This window comes from Narcine bancroftii, chromosome 1, assembly GCF_036971445.1.
Source record: "Narcine bancroftii isolate sNarBan1 chromosome 1, sNarBan1.hap1, whole genome shotgun sequence".
NCBI classification, from domain to species: Eukaryota; Metazoa; Chordata; class Chondrichthyes; order Torpediniformes; family Narcinidae; genus Narcine; species Narcine bancroftii.
Genome location: NC_091469.1, coordinates 239,715,798 through 239,739,734, shown reverse-complemented (window position 1 = coordinate 239,739,734; position 23,937 = coordinate 239,715,798). Strand labels below are relative to the sequence as shown.

Genomic DNA, 23,937 nt, shown 5'->3' with positions numbered 1-23,937 from the left:
AAATTATATTGTACTAATCATTGATCGTATTAGTCATACTATCCAGAAATAGTTCAGACCAAGTTTTGTCATCTATTCTTACATTTAAGTCTAATTTGGAATTTCCTTCCTAACCTCTGAAACTCTGCCTCATTTTCCTTCCTTCCAGTCATCTGTCTGCACATCACTTTGTGCTTCAATGTCAAATCTTATTTATTTTAAAAATCTAAATGTAAGAATGTCATATTGTTCTTGTTGATGAATCTTGCACATTGTACATCAGGAGTACAAATTTTAAAGAATAATTTATTACCTTGATTTTTTGGCCTGCTTGCATGAAAAATACGGATAAAGTCAGTGTTCACTGGAGCTTGGCAATAAAAACAGACTCTCTGCATTGAGTACCAGCACTTTCCATCACAGCTTCAAAATAAATGGTTGCATCATCAAACATTGGTTCCTCAATGGTGGTACATGTTACTATTTTAAGAAACAAGCACAGTCTGAGTGCATTGTTCCATAAATAAGACCATCCATTTTTACAGCATTTTCTGCAACCCCAAATTGTTTGGGAACCAGCTAAGAACTTAAAGAGAGGTGTAAACTAACATCACCTAAATAGCACTGAACTAAGTGATCAATTTAACTGATTAAATTGTAAAAATCACATTTGAATGCTGACATTATATAATTTGTATCTATATATGAAAGAAGTGATGAGAATGCTATCCCACTCAGGGCCATTATAATCTCTATACATTATGAAAATCACACATGTATCTCTCCCTCTAAAATTCAATTTCTCAGGAGCCAATTCACCACGTTTACACTTCTGGGGAATGATTTTCTATGCAAGAAATGCAGCATTCCCACAGCAACATACTGAAATGTCAGAGTTGATTAAATTTTCAATACCATTATGTGCAATCAATTCATGCCATCTGGAAAAAATTACAGAACACTTATTTTTTAAACATTAACATGCAATCATGCGTAGTCACAAAGAAAGGTATTTCAGTCATTGAGTTGACAAGTGGACAGCATGCAAGGTAAATTTGGGAGAAGGGTCAAAGAGTGAGGTCCTGATGAAAAGTAGAGTTGAGAAGGTCTTGATTTCAATGTGCAGCTCAGAGATGAATTCATTCCCTTCCCTATGGTTTTTTTGACAGCTTGTAGAGACTTCATGTGACCCAACATTGGCTATTTTCAGGACAGCTATTTATGCTCGAGAGATGAAACAGCATAAAGACTCTCCATGTGTCTGAACAGAGATTTCATCCCTATTTAAGCCTTGGTTTCTGTATGCCTTTGTTCACACCAATATGACAAGTAACAAATTCCAAGTTTTAAAAAACATGGGCTTTCCAACAGCCAGTGTCAAGGGTTAGGTATTTAGTTAAAAAATAAACCAACATTTATTACAAATGAACTTCAAATATTTGGGTGAAATATTATTCAAATTGAAATTCAGTCATTGGAAATTGTAGTTCATGTCTTTATCCTTGCAATACATCCACATCTTCATAATTGGTTTAAATTCATTCAAGTTTCCCTTTCTCTTCATGTAAACAATGAATTAATTAATTTCTGCTTTTTTTTTCCAAGGTCTACATCAACTTATATCAAAAGTTCAGTCATAAGATTTTTGTTTTAATTTTTCACAAAAGGTAGTAATTACTGGTTAGATTTAGATTTCTGATTTATTGTCAGAGTACATACATGACATCACATACAACCTTGAGATTCTTTTTTCTGCAGGTACAGCAGAATTACTACCTAATAGTGGTGTAAAAAAAAAAGCTGTACACAATGTGCACATGTAAACAAATAAACAAAGTTAACACCTGACTGTTTTTGCACAAACAATAAAGTGCAAAAATAAGAGCCCATAAATGAGCCCCTGATTGATTTTGTTGTTGCGGAGTCCGATAGCAGAGGGGTGCCAGCTGTTCCTGAACCTGGTGTTGTGAGTCTTGTGGCACTGATATCTCTTTCCTGATGGTGGCAGCGAGAAAAGAGTGTGTGCTGGGTGGTGTGAATCCTTGATGATTGCTGCTGCTCTCCGACAACAGCGTTCTCCGTAGATGTACTTGATGGTGGGGGGGGGGGGGGGGTGAGTTTGTCTGTGATATTCTAGGCTGTGACATTACCTTTGCAGGGATTTACACTTAAGTTTATTGGTGTCCCCATTACCAGACTGTGATGCAGCTAGTCGGCACATTTTCCACCACACATCTGTAGAAATTCGCTAGGGTTTCTGTTGTCATACCAAACCTCCACAAACTCCTGAGGAAGTAGAGGAAGTGGGGGAGATATGAAAAGAGACAAATTTGATTAATGGCTGTGGGAGCTTTGACTGATCATTAATCTGAATGTGACAATTGCAATATAAATTGTATGCTCAATTCCTACTGTTCACTGATTTCCATGATTTAATGCAGCAAGTATTAACTATGATGCAGATTGGTAGAATTCTAAGAGTTAAACTCCTAACTCCTGCACATTGTACCACAAGACATGTGATCTAGATAGGTCAATGCTTTCTTCTAATTCAAAGGTCGCCAAAACCATCGACCCCCCATAATGGAATCCTTGATCCCTCATAGACCTGCAGGCATGTACAAAATTAAATAAATAAATAGACAAATTGATGTGCAGCTTCCATCTGGATTAGTGAGTGAAATTGCATACCATATGCATGGTGTCCAGATCTCTCATCATCAACCCAAACTTTGTTACAAAACCCCAATCGCCAAGTAACAAATCTGTAAATTAAGCAAGCAAGTGATTACAATAGCAGAAAAAAAACCTTTCCTTCAGGCCGGGAAGATGCCCAAACAGAGCTGGGTTCAAGCCTTCAGCATTGGTAACAGCATTGGGTACGGTGCCGTCCACATCAAAGAAGTCACCTCAGGCTCCATTGGGACATTGGGCTCCTAGTCAGGAGTGGGGACCTTGGACTCTGCTATTCTTTCGATACCAAAAGTTGACCCCCTGGCATTTATCGACCCCCTCTCAAACCCCTGGCATTTATCAACCCCCTCTCAAACCCCTGGCATTTATCAACCCCCTCTCAAACTCCTGGCATTTATCGACCCCTTGGGTAGTCCCATCGTCCTCCAGGGATCGATATCGACTCCTTTGGAGATCCCTATTCTAATTATAGTATGTTCATTTCCTAATTAGTTCACCATACTCTACCTCACTAATCAGCAATCTAGACATGTTATATTTGCATTACAACCTAGTGGGTCTGCAAATCTCACATCCATTCAGATATCCATCCACATATGTGTGTGTGTGTGTGTGTGTGTGTGTATAGCTGTTTATGTCTAGCTAGCTATCTATACTGTATTCAGTATATCCACATATATATATATATAAATAGTTATAGGCTCTGCTTGCTCAGTATGAGGCTCTAATAGCTCACTGGTTAGTGTGTGTGTGTGTGTGTGTGTGTGTGTGTGTGTGTGTGTGTGTATACAATATACATATATTCCTTAACGAAGGGCTCAACCCTGAAATTTTTACCTAGACTATATAAAAGGACAATGTTTGACCTGCTGACTTTCTCCAGCATTTCTATGTTTTTATTTGAATCACAGTATCTGCAGACTTTTGTGTTTTACTTTGTAGATAGGACTACCTGCACCTGCTGATCCAAGGTTCCAAACCAGTCATATCTATAGCTTTACCGCCTGCTCATGGTAGGGCTATGAATAGCCCAATGGAGACTGTATGTGAGCATCTGAATAGAGAACAGAGCACTTTTTGAAAGTTTCAGCACTCTGTAATTTCTAGATGTCTGACAAGCATATAAGTGCCTTAATGTTTTCAGAGTGCCCCTGTAAGCAGAAAAAAATAAGCTAAACCAGAAAATATGCACTTGTTGACCTTCGAGTAAAGTACAAAATGACCTCTTTGTGTTGCACATAGAGATCTAACTGAGGCCATTAATGATGGAAATATGCTTATTAATAATGACATCGGCAGCACCGACAGCACAAGGAAAATAATAAATGCATCAGAGTGAATCATGCCTGATACAGCTACCTGCCACATAAGATATTACCAAAAAAATCTGCCAACCTTCAGAACTAAAATTGTGTTGTGTGTTCAACATACTATTTACAAAAATGTACAAATTGATTTTACCTGTTGTAATTTTTAGACTCTTTTTTTCCAGTAAATTATAAGTAAATCTTCAAAAAAAATGAACTAATATTATGTTTATGTTTCTTATATCTGATTCAGAATTAGAAATTGAATCTGGGGAAAAACATTCTTCTGAATCTGTGTTTCGAATACATTAGGGAAGGATGGAGGCAGATTTATTCTGTATATAACTGAGAATGCACAATGCTGTTGTTTGACATAAAAGCATTAAAATCAAGGAATTTGTTTTATATCAATTGTTCTATTTGGGGTTATTCAATTTAAGGATCAATGTCTTGAATGCTTCAGTGAACAATTTAACAATGATCTTCTGGCCATCTGTCAATGGCAAAATTCACTTGCATCTTCAGCCCACCAAGATAATCTCCCACCAGTCATAAACTGGCCCTCCCACAGTACATTCTGGGAGTGCCATTTATTCAACTGAGTCCAGCATGGAAACTACCCTCAACTTATCCATGCCAACCAAGCTGGTCCTATTTGCGTGCTTGCGTTCCCTCCCTATCCCTCAAAACTAGTGGTTTTCAAACTTTTTCTTTCCACTCACATAGGTTGGTAAGGGATTGCTTAAGGTAGGATGTGAGTGGAAAGGGAAGGTTGAGAATCACTGCTCCTAACCCAACTGTTCCTGAAATATTTTGCTTGAGAAAAATTGTCATTGGCCCATTTCCCTTGGAGTTCTGAAATCGTGCACTTAACGAGTCAATTAGGTACGATTAAAACAATGTTTTCAAACTTTTTCTTTCCACCCACTTACCATCTTAAGCAATTCCTTACTAATCACAGAGCACCTATGGCATAGGGATTTACTTAAGGAGGTATGTGAGTGAAAAGAAAAAAGTTTGAAAACCACTGCTCTAAACCTTTCCTTTCCATGTACCTGTCTGAACATCTTTTGAACATCACAGTTGTCCATCAATTTGTTTAATGCCCCGTCCCCACCCACAGATTATTTTTTGATGCACGTCATGTAATTATCACCCCAATGCCAAACCATATTGATTCAAGATGAGAAAGTCAGTTATTTAGCCACACATGAAGCATAGGTTCAATGATTCCCTGTGGTCAAATATCTGCTCATTCACAGTTTTCACGTTTCAAGTCCAAATCGTGTTAACTCTCAAAGTTTTTAGCTGCCAAATGTATTGAGATGTTCAGTCATCTCTGGCCATGGATATAATGGACTAATTTTAGTTTAGAAATCAGATGAGTTGTGATATTCAAAAAGGCCTAAAACTTGAGTATGTGATCTCACTCTTTATGAAGCAATTATGATAAATACATGATTGATAGATTAAAATGAAAGCTACTGTATTGGTCAGCATAGATGGTAGATTGGTCAACATGATGTTGATTTGTCAATAATCTGACAAATGAATTGAACAGGGTCATCCTGAATGAGACCCATGGTCCAGAATCACGGTCAGTAATGGACTCATGGAACAGTTGCCTGAGCTTCATGAGGAGGTCCTTCCACAATATTAAGTTCAACAATGATCCTGATATGAAAGGCATGCTCTTTCAAAGATCCTGGCATCCTTTCTTGAAAGGGAGTAGTTTCAGAGCTTCTTGGAGAATATGACCAATCGGCCAGAGTCCTCACTGTTGCTAGTCAGTCAGTTTACCCAGTTTTCTGCAACTCTTATCAAGCTAGGATGTCAAAAAAAAATGGCTCCATGTAATTTCTTACGCCAAATGCAAGCTTATTCATTGTAACAGAATGGCACAGTCACTAACGAGGTTGTCTGTTTCTGATCCAAATAGCAGTCGGTATCAGAACTGTTCGTGAATTCAGGAAAAAAGTGGTCATATTTTCTTTAGTGAGGTTAGGTTATCTGGACACTAGGATCCTTTAGATATCACTAGGTTTCTAGTGGGAAACCAATGCTAAAATGAACACGTTAGCATGAGGAGTTGATATTTGATGCACCATCAATTACTTCAAAGACTAGACATTATATAGAAACTGATAGACTTTTATTGACAACAGACTGGAGGTGCATCCATGCTGGTTGACTGTCGTTGGTGCAGGAGGGAGCTGTGGTACAGTCACCTTTAGTCAGGAGTCTGTGAGAGGATCCTCAGGCACAATCAGCAAGGGGCATGTCCTAACACAGCCAAACATACATTTAGTGGTTTACCACAATAGTACAGACAGGTTTCTTTCTTTAACATTGACAGCATTCATCTTGACGTACTCATCGAAAGAAAAAATTAAAGGGAGGAAAGTCCGAAAAGATACAGAAACCATGTTTCAATCGTGAGATGTTAAATAAAGGAATCATTCAATAATGAATCAGATTTTACAGCATTATTTCCAGCAGAGTTGAAAGCTCTCCCAAAAGGAATGTGACTGAAAAATGAGTTACTGGTCTCATGATTCATTCCTGTTTGCAGAATTCATTGAAAAGCACAGTTAGTGGCTGTTTGACGAGAGGAACATGCAAGTGGCTTTGTTGCTTTTGAGCAACATAACATGTGACAATAGAACTGCCTCCTCTCTTTTCTTCCAAACTACTTCTGCTCCCTCCCCCATTCCCATTTTTGCCCCCTTTCCCGTATAGTTCCACACAGCCCACCATCCATTCCCGTGCTGCTCCCAATCTGGTTCCATCCTGATGCACCATCAATTACCATAAAAGGCTGAAGTGGTGAAACTGATTGGCTTTTATGGACTATAGACTGGAGCACCAACCCACCTCGTCGACTGATCATGGCAGGATGAATGGGGAGATTGCAAGGGGTTATGGGTAGGATCGGTCTCGGGAGGTGTACCCAGCCAGCAGTGGCCAATCACAATATGAGTGGTTTAACACATTCACTCCTCCTTTTTAAAAATAGTCCTGTGGGGTAAAAAAAAGCAAATATATACAAATATATATAGGTTACACGTCAAATCTGTCAGGGGGTCTCCTCTGCCGCAGTGAACGACATGGTAACGGTTGAGGCAGAGCCGTGGAGCCCTGAGGAGCCTGTGGGGTTGGTCTGTCATCACCGGTTACAGTTTGCTGGGGGAAGGAACAGGTGGTGGGAGGAAGGGTTGTGGTGCTGGTGCATCATGGGTGACAACAGTTGCCGGGGGTGGAGTGCGGTCGGCAGCAGGTTCAGGGTCCCCCAAGGTAGCAGTGGGAGAGTGTCTGTTGGTGGTCAATAGCGGTTGGAGGGGCGCCCGATGGAGCCAAATCCTGGATTGAGACCGTGTCCTCGTGCCCATCAGGGAGGCCCTTGTAGGTGTACTGGGAGTTTATGTGGAGGAGGTGTTTCCTCTTGACCATTTGGCCAGTCTTAGATTGCCTGGTGTGCTTCCGAAGCAGGACCGGTCCAGGAGAGGTCAGCCAGGCAGGCAGCGTGGTCCCAGACAGACTTCCAAGGGAAGGGAAGCATACGTTCATGAGGCGTATTTTTAGTGGCCGTACATGAGAGCGACTGTTAGGAAAGGAGCGCGCTTGGGAGGTCCTCTTGCCAATGGAAAAAGGAGAATTCCGGTGACCATAGTGCCAGTAGGATGGTTTTCTCCCTTTCCACCTGCCCATTCCCTCTGGGACTGGAGCTGGTGGTCCTGCTCGTGGCAATGCCCCTGGCCAAAAGGTACTGCCGCAGCTCATGAATGAGATCCCCTGGTCACTGTGGATGAAGCAGGAGTACCCAAAGAGTGTGAAGACATTGTGGAGGGCCTTGATGACTGTAATTGTGGTCATGTCCAGGTAGGGGATGGTGAAAAGGAAGCATGAGAATTCATCGATGACAGTGAGGAAGTAAATGTTATGATTCAAAGAAGGGAGCGGCCCTTTGAAGTCGATGTTCAGGTGCTGGAAGGGGTGAGTAGCTTTGATCGGGTGTGCCTTGTCAGGGCGGTGGAAGTACAGTTTGCACTCAGCGCAGTCCTGGCAGTTTTTAGTCTTTGTTCTGACTTCCTCAGTGGAGTATGGTAGATTCTGGGCTTTGATGAAATGGAAGAACCCGGTCACTACATGGTGACAGAGGTTGTTGTGGAGTGTCTTCAATCTGTCCATTTGGACACTGGCACAAGTCCCATGGGAGAGGGTGTCTAGGGGCTCGTTAAGTATGCCAGGCCGGTATAAGACATCGTAATTATAGATGGACAGTTTGATTCTCCCCCTGAGGATTTTATCATTCTTGATTTTGGCCCTCTGCTTACTAATGAACATGAAGGCGACCACCTGCTGGTGCATGAGAAGAGTGAATCGTTTGCCAGTGAGGTAGAACCTCCAATGGCGTACTGCCTCCACGATGGCCTGGGCCTCCTTCTCAACTGAGGAATGGTGGACTTCAGGGCCTTAAAGGGTGTATGAGAAGAAGGCGATGGGTTAGTCTGCTTGGTTAAGTGTGGCACCCAGGGCAAAGCCAGATGCATCACATGGACTCATCTGTCACATGCAACCATCTTGGCAATGTCGTCCTTGATGTGGCCGAAAGCTGCGCAGGCTTCTGCCAACAGGGGAAAAGAGATTTTGATCAATGGGCATGCCTAGTCTGCATAGTTGGAGACCCATTGAATGTATATGAGAAGAAACTCAGGCATTTCTTCAAGGGTCTGAGGGTGTGGGGAAGACGTAGCTCCAGTAGAGGGAGCAAGCAATCGGGGTCAGGGCCAATGACTCCATTTTCAACCATGCAGCCAAGACAGTCTGGAACACACATTTCTCCCTGTCGGCCCAGAGGAATTTTCAAAGGTTAGCATTGTGGTCCTGCAGGTCGTGCTGCAGATGATCAGATTGTCAAGGTAAGGAAAAGTGGCCTCAGGTTATAAGGTCCACCATACAGTCCATCTCCTGCTGAAAACAGAGACCCTGTTGGTGACGCTGAAGGGGACGACCATCCTCCTCGAATGCAGTATGCTGGTGGTCCTCCGGCCGGATCGGGAGCTGGTAATAGATAGACATCAGGTCAATCATGCAGAATACTCGATATTGGGCAATCCAATTGACCATAACGGATATGCGGGGAGAGGGGTACGCATCAAGCTGTGTGTACTGGTTGATGGTCTGGCTATAGTCTATGACCATTCTGATCTTTACCCCATTCTTTACTACGACCACCTGGGCCCTCCAAGGGCTATTGTTGGCCTCGATGATGCCCTCGCCCCACAAACACTGAACCTCCAACTTGATGAATACTCTGTCTGCGGTGCAGTATCGCCTGTTCCTGGTGTCTACTAGCTTGCAGTTGGGGTGAGATTCGCAAACAGAGGTGGAGGGGTGACCTTGAGTGCTGAGAGCCCACAGGTTGTGTGCAGAGGACCATCTAGGAACTGTTCATTGCAAACGGTGGGGGAGAGGGGCCTATCGAACTGCAATGTAATGCTCTTAAGTTGTCACTGGAAGTCCAGCCCCAGCAGCGAGGGGGCACAGAGCTGCAGCACGACAAGGAGCCTGAAGTGTTTGTAAACTGTGTCTCCAGCAGTCAAATTCACCATATAGGACCTGTGGACATCTGCCGTATGGGATTTGGACACAAGTGAAATCTTTTGGGAGAATGGCCATACTTTGAGGGATAGGTACTTGGGATGGATAAAGTTTTCCATATTCCCGCTATCAAATAAACAGTTTGTTATGCATCTGTTTACCTGGACGTCCATCGTAGACTTGGCGAGTTCATGTGGTCCCTCTTGCTTTAGGGTGATAAAGTCTGATAAGGGCTTGAGTTCCCAGGATGCCACCTTTGCTGTTTCCCCATGGTGCTGCAGGCCCATGAAAATGGTGGCGCCCTTGACTTGCACGTGGTGTCACTAATCCGCAGAAGAGATGGTGCCAATTGTGCTGTCCAGGGTAGCAGCTGTCCACACATGGTGCTGTTAGCTTTTACAGGTGGTTTACACTGGCAGACTTTTGCATAATATCTTCTTTTTCCACATCTAGTGCATACTGCCTCCTTGGTAGGGTAGCATTTTCTCAGGTGCTTGCCCTGCCTGCAGAAGTAGCATTTGGGGCAATTACCCACCATGGAGGCCAAGGTTAAATCAATACAGGAATATGATGATGCCTGTGACCAGTTGCTCACAGCGTGGGATGATCCCTCAACTCGTAAGAAGAGGTACTTCGGTCTGTCCTCATCCGTGTTAACAACATTTGCAGTCGCCATCAGGAAGTCCTCAAAGCAGCGCAGCCAGAGTTTGAATGTGTTTGAGGCATCAGAAAATCGACGGTCTATGTTGAATCTCGCAGATTTCAGATATTGCTCCATTTTCTTGAAAAAATATAGTCAATAAAATTGATGCCCCATCAATTACCACAAAAGACTGAGGTTGTGAAACTAATTGGTTTTTATTGACTATAGAATGGAGCAGCAACCGACCTCATTGACTGATTGTGGCAGGGTGAATGGGGAGATTGCAAGGGGTTATGGGTAGGATCGGTCTCAGGAGGCGTGTCCAGCTGCCAGAAGCCAGTCACAGTATAACAGTGGTTTACCACACACCCATTCCATATTTTACCAACAGGATTTTCCTTCAGTTCTACCTGATCCCATCAGCCCTTCACTTCTCCCTTAATGGCTTAAATGGTATCACTATTATCACCTTCTTCACATCAAATTCCAACACTAGCAGCCTTTAGCCCTTTTTATCCTAAAACCCCACATTATAGCAGGCTCAAGTTAAAAAAAAGGGGTGAATTTACCTTTCCTAAAAGGTGGATCCCACAGTGCCTTTATACACAGCCGAGTCAGGAGCTGGCTTATGGAACCAAAGGAGGCAGGGCAAGTGGTCCAGTGCAGTAGCACTGTCTGCCACTGTGACGTCAAACTTACGCGCCAAGAAGGGAAAGTGGTCTATACTCGAAAATGGTGACTGAAGGGCAGGAATGAGCACTTAGTGGAGATCTGTGCAGGCAGTCTTAGGACTCAGGCAGATCTCCTGTGCAACATAATAGCCTCTATTAACCATACGGATCATCAGCCCTCTCCTTTGGAGCCGCATTCAGCAGAATTCCTTTTACGGAGGAGGTGGAGTGATTTCACTCCACCTCTGAGTCTACCCCCTTAGATGGATGGAAAATGAAGCAAGTACAACCAGTCAATGCGCTTTTGGACCTTTTATGGAGGTAAGAATATCTGTCTTTATAATCCCTTTTTTAAATATAAAAGGGTCTTTTGCCTCCATTTATCACCCTCTCCAGCCATCTCCAACTTCATCCTGTATGACTCATCTTCCTCCACCTGACTTCCATTTTCCTCTTGCCCTTTTCTCCCTGTTTGCCAACTGCAACCACCTCCAAATGTGTCTGTCATTCTTTAGCCCTCAGTGGTCCACCAGTCCCCTACTGTCCCAGTCCTATCCCGTCCCTGGTGCCTTTATATTAATGATCTCCTCTCTACACTCAGTCTGGATGAAGGGTCTCCCACTGATGCTGCTTGGCTCCCTGAATTCCTCCAGGAAAATTGTTTATTTAATATAAAAAGATAGCTTATTTTAAAATATAAAATGCTTTTGCTTTTGTTACTTTTGGTTTTGATCCTTTTGCTACAATTTGATATTCGTGTTGATTGTCTCACATGGGTAGAAATGGAACTACATTTTGTTCAGAATACTTCCTTGTTGGCAATTCTAGGGTCTTCTTTATAAAAACTAACTGATAACCTAATAATTAAACACTGTTTGAGAATATGGGGACAATCTAGAAGGTTTTTTTTGGATTTCAGAGTTTTTCTCTTGTCAGCCCAATTATATCCAATCACCTTTTTCTAACTTCATTACAAGACACTGCCTTCAATAGATTGGATATTTTAAAGACCTTTAAAACACTTATAAGTAACAATTTTGCATCTTTTGAACAATTTTCCCCAAAACTCATATTTTTAGACACTTTGTTCACTGATTTTCCGAGAATCCCTGAGGCGACTGTTCTTGACACCTTTTTTGATCTACAGTCGTCCCATTAAGGCTTAATATCTCTTATTTACGATAATTTGGCTGACCTAAGACTAGCCCCCCCTAGTTAAAATCAAAATATAAAGTGCAATCCCACCAGGATGTTATTAGTTTTCTATCTGATTATTTGCATTTTCTGTTTAAGTATGCAATCTTGTAGGCATAGGGTTTATAGTGCAATGAAGATCTCCAAAATCGGAGTCATTTTTAGTTCCCTTTAGTGGCAATCTATTGGATTGATGGGAGAAAATATATACTGTATTTTGTCACCTTATGCCATTTATCACTATGCATTGCAATCTAGTTTTAGAGTTAGTTATGGATAGCCTTCCACATATTCAACATCTATTCAAAGCTAACCTTGGATCAAACAGAAATTTTCAGAAAATTTAAAGGCTTTGATTTTCAAAGAATTTTGACAGGAAACTAAAATAATCTTAGCAGACAAGGAAGGAAAACGAAATAGGAAGTGTTCCTGTCAGATAAGACCCACCCAAGCAATTTACATTTACCCAAGCCTGAGTGTCAGCACAAAAAATTATCATCACTTGCAAAACAGTCCTTCAGCGGCCTTAAGAAAACAAGACCAAAAGAATTCTTTTGTTCTTCTCATTTACTTCTTATGTGCATAAACTTCCTGTTTGTCAAATTTAAAGTCTCACAAATATGATTATGCAGTCAGTTGCATTTCATTACCAGACACAGGGGACTCTATTTAGGATATACAACTTCTGGACTCAAGAATATAGGTTTCTGCCAATTGGAAAGGGCAGGATCAACAGTCTGAATATATATATATACAATTTCCAATGTTTCATGTGCCATCCACAGTAATCTTTGTTTCATTTTAACTGGTCTCATTTTAAGAAATACTAGGCTAGTATTACGTACATGACAGCAGCAATAAAGATTAGCCCAGACGGTGTTATATTTAAAATAATATTTTTAATTATTAATTAACAATTATATAATACCTACTCTAATTTAACAAACCTATCTAAACTTAACTAAATTTATATAGAATTATCTAACTTAAACTTTAACAGTGCGTGAATGTATTGGTGTGTGTGGAATACCCCAAGCGACTACAGTTCAAGGCCCAATTCGAGGAAGGCAGTTCAAAGTTCAGAAATTCGGTAATGACACGTGGACTTGAGATTGATGCGACAGGCATGCCTTAGATGGTTGAGGCCTGCAGGCCTTAGATGATTGGGGAGACACACAGGCTTTAGATGAATGGGGAGATGGGGAGACACGCAGGCTTTAGATGAATGGGGAGACGGTTGAGGCACACAAGCCTTACTAAAATAAATGGTGGCACTGCCAGAGCTGCGATAACAGCTGCACTGCTGCTGGTACAGACCCAAAAGAGCGGAGACACAGTGCTGCTCCAAAGGGTTCCGGAAGCTACATACAGGTTTTAAACAACCTGTTAAAGGAGCCAATGGTGTTTTTATTTAAAATTCTGCAATGCAGAGGTCTGTGCCCAAGATGGCAGTGCCTGTGCTGGGCAGAAAGGGGTTGCAGAATCCAGGGGAGCAGCGGATTGGTGAAGGGCACCAGAAATGGGGAGAAACCTCCCCCCACCCTGTTAAGAAGTAGAAGCAGGGAAGGTTGACCATGGCAGTGAACCAGCGAGGGGCTCAGCAGCTGAGGGACCCACCCGGGCTGCAGGTGACTTGGGGTTAGGGGATTCGCACAGACTACAGGCAGCTGGAGTCTGATTTATCGGAACCAGGTATCAGAACTGGGATTTGAAAGGGTGCTGAGGGCAAGAAGGGCTCGCTAATGGTTTTTGGGGCCCTGAAGGCTTCTGATCATGTTGGAGGTTTAGATCGGGAGCTCAGGCAGCCGATGAATTGAATTAGAGTCGTGTAGTTGCAGAGGCCGCGGGAGAGAGTGCTGGAGGAGAATCCGTGGACACTCAGTGTATTTTATTTTTTTAAATTTTTTAAACATTTTTTAATGAAAAAAAAAAGTTTTAATTTAAACATTCTGCACAGTAACAGGGAATTTTGCCCCACGAGTCCATGCCACCCAATTTACACCCCATTAACTTATACCCCCGCTACATTTTGAACAGTGGGAGGAAACTGGAGCCCACAGAGAAAACCAACCCACAAACTCCTTCAAACCCTGGTTCGGTCCTGATTGCTGCCACTGTAAAAGCAGTGCGCTAACCGCTACGTTTTGAAGGGATTCTCTTTTGCTTCTCTTTCTCTCACACTCTAAGGGGCACCAGGCGACAGTAATGGCGACACTGCCTGCCTTAGAGCAGACACAAGGCAATTTTGTGAATTATTATATGTTCTGTGATATTACATGACAAAAAAGGAATCTTGAAAGTCTCCTGCAGCCAGACATTTTAACGTGCTCCCTTATTTCACAGGAACCTAGAGTGACACCCCAAAGAGCGAGGTTATATGGCCCATTGAGCCTGATATATTCTTTAGCACGATCATTCAACTTTCCTATTCTTTCTTAACTGCCCTGCAAATACTTACACCTCATGAACTTATCTATTCCATGTTAAAATATAGGATAAAACTTAACAGCCAGTGCATTCCAGATTAATTTTTACCTACTGTGAAAAACCTCTCTGTTGCCATTTGAGACAACAACCTGGGACATCTGCAAATTATCCAAAAAAATATTGGCATAACCGAAGAAGTAGTGAAGCACAGTTAAAAATAGGTTCAACCCAGAGGCATGCAAGAGGTACGGTTGGTGTAGCAGTTAGCACAATGCCTTTACAGTGGCAGTGATCAGGATATAGGTTCAAATCCCATGCTCTCTGTAAAGAGTTTGTACGTTCTCCCCATGTCTGTGTGGGTTTCCTCCCACCGTTTCAAATGTACCAAGGGTGTAGGCTAATTGGGCAGCACGGACTTGTGGGCCGACATGGTGTTATCATACTGTATGTTTAAATTAAAATTAAAAATTGTGCACATTTCTATATCCTGTAACTCCTACTGGAGAGAGCTCAATACTGGACCTTTTCTATGGGACTGTGATCAGGCAAATGACCAAAGTGTCAGTGGGGGTGCTCTTTGTGACTATTTGGGACTGAATATTTTGAGACCTAATTTTAAACTAGTAGTAGTGGAGAGGGATAGGGCTGGTCCACAAATTCAGGTCTAAATTTGGATAAGGCTGATTTTGAGGCTTTAGGTGGGAATTAGGTGGGTAAGGATGTTTGAGGTAAGGGAACAGTTGGAAAGTGGGAGACTTTCAAAGAGAGCAAGAAAGAGACAGATAGGAAGGAGCAGCTTTGTTCACTCATAGGGTAGTCCGTATCTAGAATGAATCACCAGGGACTAAAATTACTATGTTGAAAAGGCTTTTGTTCAGCTATATGAATAGGATGGAACTGGAAGGAAAATGGTCCAATGTCGACAAATGAAACTAGCTTAGAATGTCGATTTGGTCAACATAGAGAACCTGGACTGAAGGACATGTTCCATTAAAAAGTAAAAGCACTACGCTGGACAAACTCAGCTGGTTAAAGAGTGCACTGTATCTTCTTTCTTCTTTGGCTTGGCTTTGCGGATGAAGATTTATGGAGGGGTATGTCCACGTCTGCTGCAGGCTCGTTGGTGACTGACAAGTCCGATGTGGGACAGGCAGGCACGGTTGCAGCGGTTGCAAGAGAAAATTGGTTGGTTGGGGTTGGGTGTTGGGTTTTTCCTCCTTTGTCTTTTGTCAGTGAGGTGGGCTCTGCGGTCTTCTTCAAAGGAGGTTGCTGGCCACCAAACTGTGAGGCGCCAAGATGCACGGTTGGAGGCGATATCAGCCCACTGGCGGTGGTCAATGTGGCAGGCACCAAGAGATTTCTTTAAGCAGTCCTTGTACCTCTTCTTTGGGGCACCTCTGTCTCGGTGGCCATGGAGAGCTCGCCATAGAACACGATCTTGGGAAGTCGATGGTCCTCCATTCTGGAGACGTGACCCACCCAGCGCAGTTGAGTCTTCAGCTGCATGGATTCGATGCTTGCGGACTCTGCCAGCTCAAGTACTTCGATGTTGGTGATAAAGTCATTCCAATGAATATTGAGGATGGAGCAGAGACAGCGCTGATGGAAGTGTTCTAGGAGCCGTAGGTGATGCTGGTAGAGGACCCATGATTCGGAGCCGAACAGGAGCGTGGGTATGACAGCGGCTCTGTACTCGCTGATCTTTGTGTGTTTCTTCATGTGGTTGTTTTTCCAGACTCTTTTGTGTAGTCTTCCAAAGGTGCTATTTGCCTTGGCGAGTCTGTTGTCTATCGCATTGTCGATCCTTCCATCAGATGAAATGGTGCAGCCGATGTAGGTAAACTGGTTGACCGTTTTGAGTTCTGTGTGCCCGATGGAGATGTGGGTAGGCTGGTGGTCATGGTGGGGAGCTGGCTGATGGAGGACCTCAGTTTTCTTCAGGCTGACTTCCAGGCCAAACATTTTTGGAGTTTCCGCAAAACAGGACATCATGCGCTGGAGAGCTGGCTCTGAATGGGCAACTAAAGCGGCATCGTCTGCAAAGAGTAGTTCACGGACAAGTTGCTCTGTGTCTTGCTGTGAGCTTGCAGGCACCTCAACTTGAAGAGACTGCCATCCGTGCGGTACCGGATGTGTTGAGGTCTTTCATGGCTTGTTTCAGCATCATGCTGAAGATAGTAAAGAGGGTTGGTGCAAGGATGCAGCCTTGCTTCACACCGTTGTCAATGGAGAAGGGGTTGGAGAGCTCATTGCTGTATCTGACCCGACCTTGTTCATTTTCATGCAGTTTGATAACCATGTTGAGGAACTTGTATATAGCAGAGATAAAGATACATAATTAACGTTTCGAGCTTAAGCCCTTCATCAAGGAATGAAAAAATGTAGGCAGGAACCTGAACGGGATGGGGGGGGGGGAAAGGGAGGGTCAGGAGGAGGGGCACTGTCTCAAAAGCAGGAGGTAATAGGTGGATAAGGGAAGGAGGGAACACTAGTGAGCAGGGGGAGGAGGGTTGGCTGTGTGAACGGAGAGGAAAGGGGTGGTGAGTTTGAAGAAAGAAGACAAAGGGAAAGGGAAGGGAGGGAGGACGGAGAGTAGGCTAGCAGAAAATTTCAGATTTATTGTCAGAGTGTATACATGACACCACATTCAACCCTGAGATTCCTTTTTCCTGTGGGTGAGGGAGAATTACCACTAGTTGGTAGAGGTAAAAAAAAACTGTACACAGCGTATACCTGTAAACAAACAAAGAACTGTAAATAAATAACAAATGTAAACAAACTGACTATGCAATACAGAGAGAATTAAAAGATCAATAAATTGCACAAGTAAGAATCCTTAAATGAGTCCCTGATTGAGTTTGATGTTGAGGAGTCTGATGGTGGAGGGGTAGCACCTCTTCCTGAACCTGGTGGTACGGATCTTGTGGCACCTATGCCTCTTTCCTGATGGCAGCAGCGAGAAAAGGGCATGTGCTAGGTGGTGTGGATCCTTGATGATTGTTGGTGCTCTCCGATGTCCATGTTCCCTGTAGATGTTCTCGATGGTGGGGAGTGTTTTGCCTGTGATGTCCTTGGCTGTGTCCACTTCCTCTTGCAGAGCTTTACACTCAGGGGTATTGGTGTTCCCATACCAGACCATGATGCAGCTGGTCAGAACACTTTCTACCACACCTCTGTAGAAATTTGCCAGGGTTTCTGGTGTCAAACCAAACCTCCACAAATTCCTGCAAAAGTAGACGTACTTTTTTTCACAATGCTATTAGTGTGTTGGATCCAGGAAAGATCCTCCGAGATAGTGACTCTCAAGAACTTAAATTTGCTCAGCCTCTCCACCTCTGATCCCCCAATGATCACTGGATCGTACACCTCTTGCTTTCCCTTCCTGGAGTCAACAGTCAGCTCCTTAGTTTTGATGACAGTGAGTGTGAAGTTGTTGTTGGTGCACCATTCAGCCAAGTTTTCAATCTCCATCCTGTGTGCTGACTCATCCCCATCCTTTATACAATCCACTACTGTGGTAAGATCGGCAAATTTGTAGATGGTGTTATTGTCGTACCGAGTCACAGAGTTGTAGGTGTAAAATGAGTAGAGCAGGGGGGCTAAAAACACAGCCCTGTGGTATTCCTCTGGATCTGATGGAGATTATGGAGATGTTCCTACCAATCTTCACTGATTGTGGTCCGGAGGTGAGGAAATGTTGAATCCCAGGTCTTGGAGTTTGCTGATCAGTTTTGAGGGGATGATGCTGTTCAATGCTGAACTGTAGTCAATAAAGAGCATCCTGATGTATCATCTTTACTATCCAGGTGTTCCAGGGCTTTGTGTAGACTCAGTGAGATGGCATCCACTGAGGACCTGTTTCTATGATAGGTGAACTGGAATGGATCCATGTCACCGCTCAGACAGGAGCTGATTTGCTTCATCACCAGCCTTTCAAAACACTTCATCACTGATGATGTCAGGGCTGCTGGTCGATAGTCATTGAAGCAGGTTACTACACTCTTCTTGGGCACCAATATGATTGACATCTGTTTGAAACATCTGGGTACCATGCTCTGCTGGAGTGAGATATTGAAGATATCCATGACTACCTTGGTTAATTGGTCAGCACAGATTTTTAAAACTCGGCCAGAAAAGAAACTGGAAAAGTCAATGCTAATACCATTTGGTTGGAGAGAGCCAGATGGAAAATCAAGTGTTGTTCCTCCAGTTTACAGGTGATCTTGGTGGGATAGTATGAGGCCATGGACATATGTGGAATTGAAATAGTTGACTACTGGGAGATCTCTGTCACTGATGTAGACAGAGCAAAGGTCCTCAGTGAAGTGATCTCCCAGGAGGTGCCCAGTCTCTCCGATGTAGAGAAGGCCACAAAGGGAGCACCGGATTCAGTAGATAATTCCTGTTGATACACAAGTGAAGTGTTGTTTCACTTGAAAGGAATCTTTGGTGCTCCGATTTGTGATGTGGGCACAAATGTGACACTTCCTGTGGCCACAGGGGTAGGTGCTGGGGGGGGGGGGGGATTGGTAGAGGGGTATGTGTAGATGAGAGAGTTGCAAAGGGAGTGGTTCCTAAGGAAAGCAGAGGGGGAGGATGTGTCTATTAGTGGGATCCTGTTGTTTTAGGTGGCAGAAATTAAAGAGCATAATGTGTTGGATGTGGATGCTAGTGAGGTGTAGTAAGGACAAGAGGAAACCTGTGTTTGTTGCATCTGGGGGCAGAGGAGGCCAGGTCACGTGAGCAGAGAATGCAGGAGATGTAGGTGAGGGCTAAGTTGATGGTGGTGGAGGGTAAGCCACATTTTTGGAAGAAGGCGGACATTTCAGAGGATCTGGATCGGGAAGACCTCATCTTGGGGACAAATGCTCCAGAGATGGAGAAATTGAGAGAAGGGAACAGGGTCTGTGGAAGTGTAGTCAAGGTAGTTGTGGGAGTTAATGGGTTTGTAAAATATGTTGGTGGAAAGCTTGTCTCCCAAGGTGGAGATGGAGAGATCAAGAAAGGGGAGAGTGTTGTTGGAGATAGATCAGGTGAGTTTGAGATTGGAGTGGAAGTTGGCAGTGAAGTCAATGACGCTGATGGGTGCATGAGGCAGCCCCGATGTAGTTCTCAATATACCAGAGAAAGAGTTGAAGGGCCTTGCTTATGTAGGGTTGCAGTGTTGATTACTCCACAAAGACCAGAAACATGCAGGCATAGCTGGGACCCATGGCTACTCCTTTGATTTAAAGAAAATAGGATGAGTGAAAACAGATTTTAAAGTCCCTTTTCAACTGACATCCCAGTTAATTGGCTGTCCAGTGTCCCGGAATAGGAAGCCCTTTGTGTTGTTTCCATTGGGCCTCCCTTAACTGGGACACTACTTGCTTTTCCACTGAACACACTCATCCCTGGGGATCAGAGTATTCTACCTTCAAATGGAAACAGGTGAATTTCTGCTGTTCCTTTTCCAATGGTTTTATTAGCATGCTGGGATCAGCAAACATCTGGGATATGAGTAGGGGTAGGTAGAGGTGATTAATCCCCGGCTTGGAATGACAACATTTGATGCCGGCATTTGGACAGTTAATTCCTGGGACAGGGTGCCAGTGGAAAAGGGGCTTAAGATTGAGAACAACTTCTGACAGGTGGAGGAGGGTGGCGATGGAGGGTGACTGGTTAGGTTTCTTGTCAAGAAGAAAAGAAGGGCTTTGAGTCCTTTTGTATGGGGGATTGAGGTGTAAAGGGATTGGATGCCCATAGTGAAAATGAGGCAGTCAAGTTCAGGAAATTGGAAGTCATTGAAAAAATAGGTCATGTGCGGTACTGAGAATGTAGGTGCGGAGGGATTGGACCAGGGGAGAAAAGATGGAGTTGAGGTAAGACAATACTATTTGGTGAGGCAAACTCAAGTGGAAACAATGGGTCTATCTGGGATAATTGAGTTTATGTATTTTGGGTAAGAGGTAGAATTGGGCAGTGTGGAGATGGGAAACAATGAGATTGGAGGCCATGGTATGGAGGTGACCAGAGGTAATGAGGTTGGTTGGAGATGGTGGCTTGCTGTGCCATGGTGGGGTTGTGTGGAAGGAGTAAGTAGGAGGACGTGTCTGACAGCTGTCCCGGCAAGGTAGAGATCAGTGCACCAGACCACAAAAGCACCACCCTTGTCTGCAGATTTGATAGTGAGATGGGGATTGTTGCTGAGAGTGTGAAGGACAGAGTGTTCGGAAGAAGCGAGATTGGAATAAAAGGGAGAAGTGAAGTTGAGACAGTTGATGTCTCGGCGGCAATTGGAAATAAAAAGATCCAGATTGGGCAGCTGGCCAGGATGAGGTGTCCAAGAGGAAGAAGGCTTAAAGCAGGAGAAGGGGTCTTGGTGGGGGAGGGGGGAAGGGTGGAGAGTCACGATCATGGAAGTTGGCCTAGAGTTGGAGGCAGCAAAGAGTTTGGCATGCGTGGAACTCATTAAGGTGTGGGCGGAAGGGGACAAAAGTCTGGCCTCTACTGAGGACCAAGCCCTTCATCCCAGAGAGGGAACGGTCAGAGGGGATAGTAAAGACCAAGCAGGAGTCAGAGTGGGAGCAGGTGCAATGGAGCACTGGGGGCAGGTTGAAGATGAGGAGGTCAGAGGGCATGTTCCATGTCAGGAAATTTATCCCATGGATTTTCAATGGAATTTCTAATTGCAAAATTGCTCTATATTGAACCAACAGTGCAATGGAGAGGTTTCATCTCCAGTATAGTTTTTAACCTCACTGATCTGGAAAATCCCAGTTCTTATTGAATCACAACAGCTGGTTTAGTTGTCACACAGATTTGCTTGAATTGCAACATTCTCGGAAGTGTGGGTTTTTGCAATCTTCAGTATTCTTCCTTCATTGACAACCTCCTGCCAGAAATGAATATCTGCAGTCCTGATGGGTTCCTGGGATCCTCAGGCACAAAGAAACGACTTTCTTCAAACACAGTTCTTCACCAGTATATCCAGATCTTCTGATACCTTGGGAGGACTCTATTCCATTGATTCTTAAAGCAGCATCACTCCTGATTAGGGTTTAGTTTATGACATGTTCCTTTACGGGTTGGCACCATTGTTGCAGATGAGTTCTTGAGATAGATCAAGAAAATAGAATTGAACTCAAGAGCAGAAATGAACTGAAACTAGCATAAAATGAGGAACCCTGGGAATGCTCTTCGAGGAATATTGCAATTAAAGATTGTGATGTTTGTATGCCTTATATAAAAGAACATTGGTGGTATTCTCTGCACTGTTTTAATGCCATCAAAATATTTTAAACCGGTTTCTAGGATGTGCTTAGAAATATTTTTCAAATATCCCTGAATTGAAAGAAAATAAAATGAAATAGCAAATTATTTTTTTAAATTTTATATTATAAGGTGGGTCAGTCAAGAACATGTCTGACAAGAAATGAAACTAATATCAGAATATACAGTCATTTTAAAGAGCAGAATGGACAAATATAACAACTTTTCCCAGAAAATGTGATTTTAATCATATGGTGCCTTAGTTATTTTTGGGTTTGATTTGTTCAATATATCCTTGTTGTCTATACTAATTTTCACCAAGTCTCAATCGTTTAATTTCTTTGTTCTTGTTGAACTAGCTCCTGCCTTATCAAGCCTTGATTTTAAAAGAAAACATCTTTGTTTTCAAATCCTTCGATGATCTCACTATTCCCGCTCTGTTTATTATTAGCCCATCAGACCACTTTAATTCCTTTAAAATGCTTTTGACAACCAATTTCTTTGAAAACATTTTACCATTATCCTTGTATTGCTCAACATGTTTTTTTTTGGGATTGCTGTTCCTCGAATGTCTGTCGATGTTTTTAAAGTTGAAACAATTGTTGCTTCTGTTCTGAACATATTCCCTCTCTCCAATACATGGTGTCCAAATGGCAAATGGAATAGATACAATTAATGGGAATTTAAGTAAACAAGTGAGAATAAGAGGGATATGCTGATGGAATATAAAAGGTTGGTATAAAAATAATTGGGTCACATTGTCTCTTTCTGTATTACAAGTTCAAAGTAATTCTTTATACAGTAAAATTCCTGAAATCTGGAATTCAAGCAACCAGCAAAATAACTGAGGAAAATAAATTTATAAATTAAAATAAGTAAGAAAAAAATTTTAAATGTAAATTTAAAATTATTAAAATAAATGTTATCTGAAGTCACAAATAAACCTTTGGTGAAGATGGGAGCAAATATTCAGACAGCAGAGTGCCTTGGTCGTGCTTTCCTCACAGCAGCTGTTTGAAACAGTAATGGCGTCGCTCAGGATGAAGAGCTGATTGAAGGACAAGTTGGAGTGACTCTAAGTGTCTCCTTATCCCTGCTTAGTGAGAGTCACCCTAGTCAGAGCCTTTATCTCCAAACTTGCAGGAGTGGGGTTTAATTATCTATAATGTTGTTGTTCTTCTTTCAGGTTACTCCGTGGCAGGGGAGGAAACTGGTAGATGCAGCAACAGTTAAATGTTTTCAAAGAATGTGACTGAAAATAAATTAAAATACTTTAAGGTGTAGCAGCGGCTACACTGCTACCTGATGGATCACACAACCAGACGGGTTGAGTTCAGTGAGCAAAAACTGATTTATTGCAGGCTGCCTGGCTGGTCTTATACTCCCAGCCCAGACCTGGCTGAGAACCACACTTCACCAGGACGTCACATGGGTCGCCAAGCGCGGGCTTCTGTGCCCAGGGCTGAGGTCAGGAGGAAACCCTCGACGGCGCCACATTGGCCGGCTGCCCCGCTGCATGGGTGACAAGTGGGGCCGGTTTGCCTGCCTAATGGCATACCACCACACAGCCACCACCACCCCCCACCCCAGAACCGGTGCCAATGTCCTTTTTTGCCGGGCGGCCTCTCTTCTTGGGTTAGGCCACAACTGCTGGTTCGGTGGGGTCAAGGTGGGCTGGCTTTAGCCTGTCCACCATAAAGTTCCATCTTACCACTAATGTCCAGTGTGAACACTGGACGACTTTGTACAGTCCTTTGTATGGTTTTTGTAGAGGTGCTGTCGACGGGCCCCTTCTGATAAAAATGTACTCTGCGAGTACAGCTCAGTGGGGACTTAAGAGACCCGTGTGCCGTGTCTGGTGGTGGCGGGGGTGTGACAGAGTCCAACTGGGCCCGGAGGCGGGGAAGTAAACCATGCGGTGACTGCTGGGGATTGTGAGGTGTGTTGTCAAACTCACCGGGTAGGGCTAGCGGTGCACCATAGACCAGTTCGGCTGATGACGCCTGTAGGTCTTTTTTGGGTGTCAAGCAGATGCCCAGGAGCACCCAAGGCAGCTCGTCCACCCAGTCGGGGCCGGTGAGGCGGGCCATAAGTGTTGACTTAAGGTGGCGGTGCAATCGCTCGACTTGCTCATTGGCCTGTGGGTGATAGGCCATGGTGTGATGTACTT

At 43.4% G+C, this 23,937-nt stretch overlaps 1 protein-coding gene across 8 annotated transcripts in view; it reads right to left on the bottom strand.

The window, feature by feature from the left end:
* The window catches only part of LOC138740630 (uncharacterized), a 151,809-nt gene that overhangs the window by 121,059 nt on the left and 6,813 nt on the right, over nt 1–23,937 (bottom strand). The window contains exon 2 of one of the 8 annotated variants that reach the window (XM_069893546.1): nt 6,136–9,041. The exons of the other annotated variants lie outside the window; for them this stretch is intronic. Coding sequence (XP_069749647.1) covers nt 7,260–8,348 — 1,089 coding nt within the window. The 5' untranslated portion in view covers nt 8,349–9,041 and the 3' untranslated portion in view covers nt 6,136–7,259. Of the gene's footprint in view, nt 1–6,135; nt 9,042–23,937 lie in introns of those variants that run through there. 8 annotated transcript variants of the gene reach the window in all.